This window comes from Asparagus officinalis, chromosome 2 (assembly GCF_001876935.1).
Source record: "Asparagus officinalis chromosome 2, Aspof.V1, whole genome shotgun sequence".
NCBI lineage: Eukaryota > Viridiplantae > Streptophyta > Magnoliopsida > Asparagales > Asparagaceae > Asparagus > Asparagus officinalis.
In genome coordinates, this window is record NC_033795.1 from 412,519 (window position 1) to 425,052 (window position 12,534).

At 40.7% G+C, this 12,534-nt stretch overlaps 2 protein-coding genes across 3 annotated transcripts in view; one reads left to right on the forward strand and one right to left on the reverse strand.

Moving 5' to 3' along the window:
* On the forward strand, positions 1,256 to 2,966 carry LOC109829769 (transcription factor DIVARICATA). Its single transcript, XM_020396804.1, has 2 exons — positions 1,256 to 1,898; positions 2,277 to 2,966. Exons 1-2 carry the CDS (start codon positions 1,486 to 1,488, stop codon positions 2,674 to 2,676), a joined length of 813 nt encoding a protein of 270 aa, XP_020252393.1. The 5' UTR covers positions 1,256 to 1,485; the 3' UTR covers positions 2,677 to 2,966.
* The window catches only part of LOC109829768 (coronatine-insensitive protein homolog 1a-like), a 5,331-nt gene continuing 2,268 nt past the window's right edge, over positions 9,472 to 12,534 (reverse strand). The window contains exons 2-4 of one of the 2 annotated variants that reach the window (XM_020396803.1): positions 10,597 to 11,074; positions 9,882 to 10,494; positions 9,472 to 9,789 (exon numbers count right to left, since the gene is read on the reverse strand). In XM_020396803.1, the coding sequence (XP_020252392.1) occupies positions 9,602 to 9,789; positions 9,882 to 10,494; positions 10,597 to 11,074 (1,279 nt within the window). In that variant the 3' untranslated portion in view covers positions 9,472 to 9,601. Of the gene's footprint in view, positions 10,495 to 10,596; positions 11,075 to 12,534 lie in introns of both variants that reach the window. The other variant, XM_020396802.1, reaches the window with a different exon arrangement.

Sequence of the window (12,534 nt, forward strand, 5' to 3'; positions counted from 1 at the left end):
TACAAGTCGTCGGTATTCTCCTCATAGTGGAATCTTCCCTCCCTCCTCACGTGGACGTAGACAAGTTTTTCGAACCACGTAAATATCATGTCTTTACTGTTTTCTAGGTGTTGGCTATTGCTTGTAGGTTCTCTCGACAATTAAGATCTAGAACTGATGAGAGAAAGAGCGTATATCTCACTTTGTTGAGATGTTTTACTTTTATTCTTGTTTTTTATTTTAAACGGGAATATAGAGGTTGACTTGAGCTTTTGTGAAAATAAAAATCAGGGCTTTCTCTCGGGTTATATCGCTTCCGCGGCGTAATAGCGGGACTCTACGCTCAACAAAACTCAATAGTTATAGCATAATATATTGTTTGAATACTTTCTCTGTCTTTTTCTCTTTGGAGATAAATTGTTTTATATTTTCAATACCAAAGCATCAAATCAAGAGTGTAATTATCAAGCTCCACAGAGCTTCACTGGAATAACAACAGATGGAAGAGGACCCGAAAGAAGTTGGTGGTAAGAAAGGTAGGTCGGTAACTAATGGGGTCAGCGAAAGTGAAAGCCACTGTACTTTTTTTCTCCGTATCTTTTATTTAATTACTGTTCCACGGTAATAAACCAGAAACGCTTTTTGTCTTCACCTCAACAGTCTCGATCTATTTGCCCCCCAAAAAAAGAATCTAAAATAATAAGCGGTATTTTTTATTTTTATTTTTGGCTTCGATCCGTATCCAATTTCTGTACGACACGTCGCCAAACATCTTTTTCACTATATTCCTATTAAAAATCAATAATTGTGTACTTTAAACAAATTCCTTTATTTTTTTTATTTTTATTTTTAATGACGCGGTTGGTGATGGGTCCAAAGCGGGTGGGTTAGGTGTCAGTGATGATTGGTTGGAAGTGTAAATTTAAATGTATTAAGTTTTGATTTTATAGAGTAGTGTATTTGTTAATAATAAGTGGGAGAGAATTGGATGGTAATTTAATTAGTCATGATAAAACTATTTAATATTCGAGCTTTTTCAAAGCTGGAAGCAACAGATTAAATAGTATAGCCTCCTCCATTGAAGGATGCGCCTAAAGGAATAGCGGGGGGTGGAGAGAGAGAGCTTTTACCTTATTATTAGGCTGAGTGTCCATAAACTCCACCAAGGCCCAATCACGAGCTCCCATCTTTCTTCTTTAGATCTCCCAACAGCAAGGAATAAGGATTAAAATAGATGAGAGCGAGAGGTTGGATCGGGATTCAAGACCCCCATCGATCCCAGTTTTTTTTTTTTTTCTAAAAAATAATAATTTCCCTCAATTCTCCGATCTTTTTCGTTTCGATCGCTACGTATCAATTTCTTCAGTTTTGGGCGACTGGGCTTCCGTCCAAATCCTCTCCTTTGCCCAGCTCATGTAATCGGATCTCCGTGTACGTACGTTGTGGGTATTTTAGTCAGCCAGTCGAGTGGGGTGGGTATACAACTAATAAGGCGCTGGCTTCCAGATGATGACAAGGTCAGGGATGGAAGTCCTCTCCCCAGCCTCGTCCTACTTCACGAGCTCGAGCTGGATCCTGGGCGAGAAGAGAAGCGGGAGCTGGACGCAGCAGGAGAACAAGATCTTCGAGAACGCGCTGGCCCACGTCGACAGCAAGACCCCGGACAGGTGGGAGAGGGTGGCGGCCATGATCCCGGGGAAGACGGTGAGGGACGTCGTCTCCCATTACAAGGATTTGGAGGCCGACGTGAACCACATCGAGGCGGGCCTGATCCCCTTCCCCGGCTACAGCTCTCCGTCGTTCGTGCTGGACTGGGAGGGCGGATTCGACGGGTTGAAGCAGAAGAGACCCGGAGGAGGTGGGAGGTTCTCTGATCAAGAGAGGAAAAAGGGGGTCCCTTGGACCGAGGAGGAGCACAAGTAATCAAGACTTCCTTTCCTCTGCTTTTTTTTTTCTCCCCCTTTAATAATTATCAAATATTTTAGTTGCTGTTTCTCGCTCGCTCGCTCGCTCGGATCAGGTTAGTTAGGTTCTCTATGGTAATAGTCCATGTTTGACTGATTGAAGGCAATACGTACGTGCGTGGGTATTAATTATTTGGGTTTCATCTTGGTTGAAGCTGAATGCAAGATATCCCGTCATTTTTTTTAAAAAAAAAAGAATTTTTTTTTTTTTTTGGCTGATAGATGATGATCTTTGAGTGCTAGCTTAATTAGAGACCCGGACTTTGGTCTCTTTCCTTCGAATTTGTTGTGGCTTTCACTGATGATAGAAATTGATACATTGATCGGTCGCAGGCTGTTTCTAATGGGGCTTAAAAAGTACGGTAAAGGGGATTGGAGGAACATTTCGAGGAATTTTGTAGTCACCAGAACTCCTACCCAAGTTGCTAGCCATGCTCAAAAGTACTTCATCAGGCTTAATTCAGGCGGCAAAGATAAGAGGAGGGCAAGTATTCATGATATTACGACTGTCAATTTGCCGGAAACTAGTCCTTCGTCATCCCCATCTCAGCCTTCGGCGCTCACGATGCAATCAACTTCTTCAACTGCTACGGAGAGATCGGATCAAAACGACCAAGCCAGTTGCTTCAGTTCCTCATTCAGGCAACTGCCTTTCGGTGTAGATCCTTACGGAATAAAATTGGAGGCTCATCAAAATCATCACACGGTTGCTCATCGTGCTATGCTTATTTAGATGCCGTCAGATCATTCCACAGATTGGTATAAACAATATATGGGCACCGTGTTAGGAGATGCCGGTGAGGATTTTGAGCATTCTCGTGATACCTTAGTATGATGTCTAGAGAAATTTTCGTGTAGATGTTACTTGCGTACATATTGGCATTATTTCTGTAAAACTCTTGAGGATGTAAGTCTATATCTTGGAACATAGAATATTTAGGCCTATATATGGTGGTGCTTTATTTATGCTGTTATGAAATGTGTGTTCAATTATGAATACTCAGGTGCAGAGTTAAAGATGCAGTGAAGGCCTATATCAATATCAATGTGTGTTGCATGAAATTGGTACTGGAGATCGAACATACGGTTTATTGTATTAATTTGCATTGGTCATAGCTTATTGATCCTCTGCCTTGTCTCCTCCCGTGAAACTTTTAGTTTGATGATTGATACCATCATATGATGTGCAATATGAAGTTTCTGTTATTAAGAGTGAACAGAGAGGCACTGAATTTAAAAATGAAATAGAGCTTGATTATGCACCTGCAGCATTGATTTGGACCATTTTATCCATCGTTTTCGACCAGTTAGCTTTGCTGAACATGTCTGAGTCATAAGGCATTTTTGTGAGATTGCTTCATCTGCTTTTTAATTATATTATAGAGATTTGCTCTTAAGTTTTTATGTTTTGAGCTTCTAATATGAACTGGTCGTGACTCTGAGATTGATCACTTAGTAGTTGGATCTGAGTCTGAATTCCACTAGCTCAGCATCTCATGCTTTTTAATATCAACTCCTTTTTCTTGGTTCCCTCGGTTTTCTTTTCTAGAGAGGTATCTTTGGTATTTCCGCTTTCCTTTTTCTCTCTCTCTGTCTCTCTCTCTCTTTTTGGAAAATCCCCTGCATGAATATTTCCTTTTTTTTTAGCGGCTAAATACCCATATTGGTATTTTAATTCAACCCCATTTACCAACAATGTATTTTAATTAGGAAATTCGGCGATAAGACATTTTAATTGAATAAAATTATCATTTAGGTCATTTTTCTCGTCGGCGGCCACTTTTCCGGCGATAACTCATCACGTGCGTTGCGCGTGGGGGCTTAATCTGTGTTTAAGATGCTGATGTGGCTCTGTTTTCTGACGTGGCAGGGAATTAACCCTCTACTGTTCATCATCCCCCCGCCTCTCTCTCTCTCTCTCTCTCTCTCTCTCGTTTTCTCCTTCCCGAACCCACGTCCACCGCCGCTCCTCCCCTCGACCACCGCTCCGGCCTCCGTCGCCCTCAGCCGAGGTCACCCCCGCGGAACTAAAGCCATAATCCGTCCGTAGCTCGTCCCTCCAACAAAGAATTCAAACCCCGAAAGTTTCACAACAGCAAGAACCCAATAAACCCAAGACTTCATCCATTTCTGTAGGTGATCTTCTGACGCGCAGAAACTCATCACAATCAAGAATCGCAAGAAACAAAAAAAAAACTCCATTACCTCTCTCTCTCTCTCTCATTCCTCTTGAGCTCCCCAACACAAACTCCTCCGTTCATCCTCCAACGATGGAAGAAAACAAGAAACGGGAACAAGCCATGATCACGACCCAAGACTCGGAGACCGAGCAGCGAAAACAAGACTCATCAGACAGCTGCAGGCGTTGGGCGGCGCGGTCAGGGGGTCTCGGCGGTCGGGCAGTGCTGAGGGCCGGTGGTCGAGGGGAGGAGCGGCGGTGGACGTGGGTTCGGAAAGGAAAAAAAGAGAGAGAGAGGCGGGGGGATGATGAACAGTAGAGGGTTAATTCCCTGCCACGTCAGAAAACAGAGCCACATCAGCATCTTAAACACAGATTAAGCCCCCACGTGTAACGCACGTGATGAGTTCTCGCCGGAAAAGTGGCCGCCGACGAGAAAAATGACCTAAATGGTAATTTTATTCAATTAAAATGTCTTATCGCCGAATTTCCTAATTAAAATACATTGTTGGTAAATGAGGTTGAATTAAAATACCAAAATGGGTATTTAGCCTTTTTTTAGCTAGTTCATTTATTCAATGGAGCACTCTTTTAAAGGCTATACGGTCTTTTCTCAATAAGAAGAAAAATAGAACTGTTTTCATTAATAAGTAAATTAAGCCTATGTTTGTTTTGATCGTACTCCTGCAGTCATCATTTTATTGACTCATTTTCTTATTACATGCCATCCTGCAACCTCCCAAGATGTCAGTATTCATGGGTATCACCTTCCGAAAATTTACATGTATAAAAAATAAAACAATGATATGTTACTAAGCCTCTAGGTTATTTTTCCTTTTATTCTGTAGGTCGTAGAGCTTCAACTTCCATCGCCGTCGTGACCGTAACTAGTGTATAATTGATCGAAGTCCATCATCAGATGTATTTAGTGATTTCTTAAGATTAGTGATCACCCCTGTTAACATTTCGAAGACAAATTTTTATAACAAGTGCAGCACCTTTTTCTTTTGGAAAGATACAGCAGCCTTTTTTTTTCACCCCTCCACAAGTTGTGCATTCGGAAAGCACTAAACTTTATTCTCTGCTCTTTAATTTGGTCCTCACATCCAAGTGGATTCTGATCTCACGACTTCCTACTTTTTAATTAATTAACATCATATCCTTAAATATTCTAATTAAAACTAATTTAACAGTAGACACCTATTCGATACTTCCTTAATACAATGATTCCGAACCATGGATACCACTAAATAATTTTTTTAATAACAGAGGAAATATTGTATGGGAACTATATATTTTAGATCTTATACTTGGCAAAAAGTAGAAATATATCTTTTTACCCGCTTTTAGAACTAATCATTATATATATACAGTGATCAATGAGCGTGGGAGAAGATTTAAGGATCGACAAGTACACAATCTGTGAGCACTTGTGTTGTGGGGTTATCATTGAGCGTGAGCTTCTTCACTAAACTATGACTGAACTCTGAACAAAGTACGACGCGCGATCACAAAATTCGCACTTTTAAGAGATCTTTTTTTTTTGTTTCCAATCAATTTATTAGGAGTGGCGGAATCTTAACTTAGGAGATTCCCAAGGTTAATTGGCTGCTAAATTTGCTTTTAAAAAATCTCTGTCACCAAACTCATAGAAGCTACATGATCTCTCCGATCAGGAAATTAAGGTGGGGAAAAAAGAAAAAAAGAAAAAGAAAGAAAATTATGACTTAAATAAGTAATTGAATAGTATGGTTTCATGCGACAATATATACACCTCCAGGTCTGGGTGAAATCCAACCCGTTGATTGATTCTAGTTTGAATTTGTATAATTATCATCAAAACCCAATTAATGACTCCAGGCCGCAGTCGCGATTCTGACTTTCTTTAATCAAAATCCTATTTTTGTCTACCCCTGAATAACATAAAGCGCCTACTTCGTGTCAATTTAGATTCGATGTCCTTTTGTGCATCTCACGTAGCTTTATTTCTGCAATTCTTTCCTTCTCAGTGAAGGCATTCTCAGCTATTGGCTGACCCCCACAACAAATTCTTTCATACCGCCCATGGTTCCATGTGTATTTTCAAATGCAAGTCCACAAACTACACAATGATGTCACAAGCTTTTTGGTGGGAGCAAGGCATCACACACACACGCGCACGCTAGTGTGGCCACCCTTTAAATTTTAATATATTTGATTTAATTATTATATGTTTAAAATTAGAAATCATATCAACTCCTTTATACTTAAAAAAGAACTCAACTTTTAATATATTTGATTTATATATCATATCTACTTTTTTATATTTAAAGAATGATACAAGTTTTAATACATTTGATTTATTTAACTATTTATGATACGGTTTACTGTAGCATAAGTAGTAACCTCTGTTACGGTCAGTCACCATACTAAAATAGAAATATCGGGAGAATGTCTACATAAGCCCAAGAGAGCTATGGTCCAAATCAACTTAGAGGCTCAAAAGCCCAGTCAAGGCCAAGTCCCTCGACAAGACGAGCAAACAAGCCATATTTCGATCAACAGGTCATCATGACCGGCTCGAAGTGCGGGATCAGTCGCTCCCTCGCGATACGCCGCAAAAAAAAAAAAAAAAAAAAGCCATATTTCGATCAACAGGTCATCATGACCGGCTCGAAGTGCGGGATCAGTCGCTCCCTCGCGATTAAGACAACTCCTCGAGCAGACGACTCGACTATACACCCGACCCGAAGCTCACTCGACTGTTGGGTCGCCAAATCATAATGATGGCTCGCAGATCAACCCGCCTCGACTAAAGAGATAAGAGCCGACCAAGTTTACTTCAAATGTCAATCGACACAACAGTACTAATTAGTGCCATCAAGATCTCCATTCTGACAACCCTCGTGCCCCAGTCGCTTATTCGGCTTACAAGTCATTCCCCAGAAGATTGCCATGATGCTTTCCTGTGCACGAATGACTTCTCCTCCAATCGCCAGCCGCCATCTGGAGAGAGAAGGACGGCCACACAGCCGACCTATCCTACACCCTGCTTCTTCTGACAAAACCAGGGTACTGAGAGGACAATCATCTCCTGTATTCCAATGACTTCCCTTCCAATTGTCAGCCGACATCTGGAAGGAGAAGGATAACTCAGCAATCGATCTGCCCACCCTGCAACCTCCTTCCTGTGCAAGAGAAAAGCAAAAAGTCTCAGAAGCTATATAAAGGAGGTAGGAAGGGTAAGAGAGAAAAGGAAAAAAAGAGGGAAAAAGGGGGCTACTGCTCTCTGCCTCTTTTTACACTTGAGCTTTATTTCTCTTTGGGATCTTCTTTTCTTTACATCAAGAGCATTTTAATAACTCTTAAGAGAAAACCCCATGCAAGGACCTCAATGGCTCAGGTGCCTCACAAAAATCCATCCCCAAGTTCACCAACTTGACTACTGTGATAAAAGTATTTGGGCTGTTTATTACTCCTTGGGAGAACGAAGGATCAAAATTCCTGCAGCTTCCACCTGAATTAAAACATTTGGTTACTGTTGGATTAAAACGAAACAGTCCAAAATGGTTCATGAGCCTACAACGTGCGGGACATCACTGGCAGTAGGCCCTGTTGTGCAGGCCAGCCCACCAACCTGAAACCCATAAAGGGACTTACGTATTCGTTTATGATGCTGAATCCAGCCCAATAGCCCAACTAAAGAAAAAGATTAAGAAAAGAAAAGAAAAAGTTTAAGGAACCGTTTTCAAGTTGATTGCTGAAATACATGATGTTACGTATTAACGAAAGAATCAAATATGAGATGAAGTTCTTAACGTTTGCTCCCTCTTCTGCACACGTCTTTTTTTAAAAATTGGTGACGTGGCGAGTTTAAAACCGTGAGCTTTGCGAACTGTTTGCTTGACTGGACGTCTCTCTTTCTCACTCCTTACTTTGATTACAAGACCAGAAAGTAAAAGATTTATTACGAAAATAGCCCCTCACATCTTTCATATTTCGAGATTTGTACCCCTAATCTTAATATTTTAAAATTAGCTCCCCAAATCTATATGTAATTCGAAATTAGTGCCCCGCATCTTTATATTTTGAAATTGGTCTGCCAAATATGTTTGAAATTAGTCCTCCAAATATTTTAACCTAGTGCTAACTAGAGGGACCAATTCCAAAAAAAACTAAAAAGATTTGGAGAACTAATTACAAATTACGGTGATTTGGATGATTGATTTCAAAACCCTTAAAAGTTTTTTGGGACTAATTCCAAACGATGATGATTTGGGACACTAATTACAATGATTGCCCAAATCTTTCATATTTTGAATTAGTTCCCTCAAATTTTAATATTTTGAAATTAGTCCCCCAAAACTTTTAAGTGTTTGGAAATTAGTCTCCCATATCTTCATATTTTGAAATTAGACCCCCAAATCTTTTAAGTTCTTTTTCTTAAATTAGCCCCTCTACTTAACACCAGGCTGAACTATTTGGGAGACAAATTTTAAAATACTTAACATATTGTGGGGACCAATTTCAAAATATGAAAAAGTGGGGCACTAATTTCAAAATATCTTTAGATTTAGGGAACTAATTTCAAAATATTAAAAATCTAGGGGACTAATCTCACAATAAAGCACTGTGCTTTTGGGTCTAGTAATCAAGGAAAGAGACAGAAATATGTCCAGTCAACAAACACCGCCTGTATTATATACAGAGTGAATAGACTAAAGAAAAATGATAGGGGCACACCCCCAACCACAATCCCAACCACACCCCCTCTCTCATTTGCTACAGTATACCGGGGTCAACATGGGATTTTAAAATTTAAAAATCCCCCGAGGGGCCCGGTGCACTGTAGCAAATGAGAGAGGGGGTGTGGTTGAGGTTGTGTTTGGGGGTGTGCCCCTAGTGTCACCCTAGACTAAAAAAGCACAGAGGCTAAAAGACCGCGAAAATTAAGCTCGAACTAAGCAACTAGAGCTCCTGCAGCAAACAGAAAGCTAATAAGAGCATAAATGGATTCTGCAGGACTACAGGATATAGCCTAATGACTATTATTATTATTATTATAGAACAACAATAATATATGAAAGCGAGAGAGATAAGAAACGAACTCATTCTTCATCGCTGGCGGGCAACAAAGCGAGGACAGTTTTTTATTCGTTGCGTTTGCCGCCCAGTAAAGCATTTGGAAAGGCAAGAAAGCGATTCTACTCCTTTGACGCAGCGAAAAGCTAAAACGATAGAACCACAAGCAGGCAGCCAGTCAACAGAATGCTGTGAAGCTACCAAAGAGAGAACAGGCAGATGACAGTGGATCTGAAGTAGCAACATCCAGTGGCGCAGAAAACAGAAAGTTCGACAGGGCCCGGATCATCTAGTAGTAAGTAGCAAACCATTTATTTTTCCCACTCATTGTAGCTTTTACGTTTCTAAAATGGGATCAAGTTTATCACAAAACAACAGCTAAGCACACCGTTAGAATGATGAAAGCAAAGAAAGCAAATTAAGATGATATGCACAAGTTCCATGAGCAATTACACGGGCAAAACAAGAAAAATGGCAGCAAAGCCTCAGTATGTACACTCAAGCTGGTGGATTTAGTGGAATCACGGTATTTGGACAATCCATTCTGCGTCCTGCGAGGGAATAGTACGCCAGCATCTGTGCTGGATGCTCTGCACCCGTTTCGATCTGCTCACCATTTTCGTCAATGTAAAGATCGCGTCTTGGAGGAATAAACTCTATGTTCCAAAAAGGACGGGCCATTGCTAGAAGATCATTACCATATGGCGAGGCGTTGTAGCCCTGAACCCATATGTATCGTAAAGAAGGTAACTGAAGCACTGCAAGGGACAATGCACGCTCACTGAAACAGCAGCCTCTGAGCTCCAGTTTCCGCAGTTTAGGGCAACCTCTTGAGAACTGGAGAAGGCCAGAATCAGACTCTCCCACATGGCCTAAGAGCATCCATAGAATATTCTTACTGAAAGAGCCAATATAGTCGAGACCGACATCTGTCAGGCCCCCAGGTCTCAGATAGAGAGCAAACCTTCTCAGTTGTGTGCAACCCTGTAAAAGAGCACGAACACCGTTGTCAAGGGGCAGTTCTGTTATTCTTTCTTCTCTATCTAGTAAAACAAGCCTAAAGTCACAGAGGTTTTTGCTGTAAGTGCCGATAGCCTCCAGAGCAGAATTCATGATATCGGAAACATAGGCAGCCAGGTACTCCAGTTCTGGGCAGCCTTGGGCAACTGCAGAAATCCCTATATGTGTAACTGTCCCCTGTTCATCCTCAAGGCCTTGTTCGTCTTCCCCCCGCTCTATTCTCAGCCTTTTAAGTTTTCTACATGTCTGAGAGACAACTTCTAACCCCCGATCTCCAATCACATTTCTCACCTGTTACACAAATATAAATCGGCGATCACTAGGACTTACCAAGTTCAGCTTCCAGCTAACAACAGTACAATTAAAGGGCAGTAAACACTATTTATGACATACCTCGAGAATTTCTAGATTAGGACATCTTTGAATCAGCTGACAGTGATCCTCGGTACTGAGAAATGTGTACTGCAGGTCAAGTTTCTTCAGTGAGGCAGCAAGTAGAAATATTATCTGCATCTCATTTGTTCCCATATAGCTAAGACCCAAGCGGCATAGCTTAGGAGGAAAGCGGATCTTCTCATACTTGTCGGTTTCTCCTGTTTGATCATCAAAAGAGCCCCCACCAAACTCTTCCAGTGCTGTTGCTGCACGGAAGAATCCAACTAGCTCGGAGATGTCACATTCAGAAATTTTCAACGAAATCAAGGACTTGCAATTTTTAGCAATTAACTCAAGATCTTGCCACGAGACACTCAGCTCTGTCATGTAAAAGTTTAAAGATTCAAGAACTGAATTATTAATGGCTAGCGCATGGAGCCACTGGCCTTCCTTCTCAACTACAATGCTTTCTTCCAAGAATAAGGTTTTAAGGCACCTGTAAAAAGTACATGGACAGATCAGCAACAAATAATTCTAGGAACCAATATTGAGAATTTAGTTTAAAGGAAAATATGTCATCGACACAATCTAATACAGATACCAGCAATTGTTTTCCTACACACTAATTTAAAAATCAGAACAAACCAGTTAGATCAAATAAATCTAGCTATATGCTGAGGACACACTGAACAATTCAATAAATTCGATTCCAACACTTTTAAAAAAATATCTGAAGCAAACGCCATTAGATTGGCATCCCTATTGCTAAATCTAGTGTTTATGTAAGTTCTTCCCTCGAAATAAATCATAATACAACATATGAAGAAAAAGGGCCACTGTATATATGAAAATAGGACATGATATCCACAAGAAAGCAACACAGCAGAAACTGAGAACAACTGACCCTGCGCATGTGGGTGGGTGGCAAGGCACGAACTTTCGTGGCCAAAGGCCCAGGTTCAAGGCTGCCGCACATGTCTCTTTAAGTGTCCTACTAGCCTGGTGACTGGGCAGGGTAAGGGGGATCCAGTTTACCCTGGGTTTATTGGTAAGGGTGGGGGACTCGAACTCGGGCCTTGCTCGGGGATCCTCCTGCCTTACCAAGTTTCCCTCGTATCCCAAAAAAAAAAAAACTGAGAACAACTAGCAGAACAGATGATCATCTAATCAAATACATACATAATAGACAGGGAACTAATAACAATAATTGCACCTAAAATGGCTTCCACTACCACTCAGTAAACAGCCAGTCAACACTGTGCTTTATATTTAAAAAGTTGAATAATATTTGTGATACACGGTAAAAAGCTTACATGAGACCTAGATATGACAAGGAAAAGTCAACTTCGCAACAGAAAGTCAAAATTCGCTTGATTAGAGGGGATTATAGTTACACAGTACACGGTAAATAGCAGGTCGTGGTACGAATTCAGGTATGCAATTCGCTACTTAGAAAATTTGGATTCGATGGGGGTAGCTTGCTTTGGTACGCAAGTTCGGTCAATAGTACGTTGTAAAAAGATTTTGGGTGCTCTTACCTTTTTCCATAGTGTATAGTAGAAAACTAGAAACTAGAAAGCAAATTATGCATTTCAATACTTTTCATACAAAATACTAAAATGCCTTTTTTTTGGAGTCCATTCGTTTGTTTTGTTTCACTTTTCACATAGTTCGTGTTGGGATCATAGTTTCATTTTAAATTTCATTAACATAGGTATTTAATGATAGTAAAGTCATCGACTCATATATTTGATTGTGCGCCTCCCTTTATTGTGGCCATTGCATTGCGTCTTGCGCACATACACTTAAAAGGAACTTTGCGCCCCTCACACTTAAGCAGCACCCCAATTTTGGGAAACCAATTCGCGTATTGGAGTGAATAAGTTCACAAGTGTACCGGAAATCGCTTCGCATGAACTCCTAGGCAATCACAGCAAACTAATGGAGCGTCGGCTG

What these genes read in the sequence shown, in the direction of transcription:
- LOC109829769 (XM_020396804.1), top strand. Translation starts at nt 1,486, where the DNA reads ATGATGACAAGGTCAGGGATGGAAGTCCTCTCCCCAGCCTCGTCCTAC. An exon ending in TGGACCGAGGAGGAGCACAA is followed by an intron (nt 1,899 to 2,276) that starts GTAATCAAGACT and finishes GATCGGTCGCAG; the next exon opens with GCTGTTTCTAATGGGGCTTA.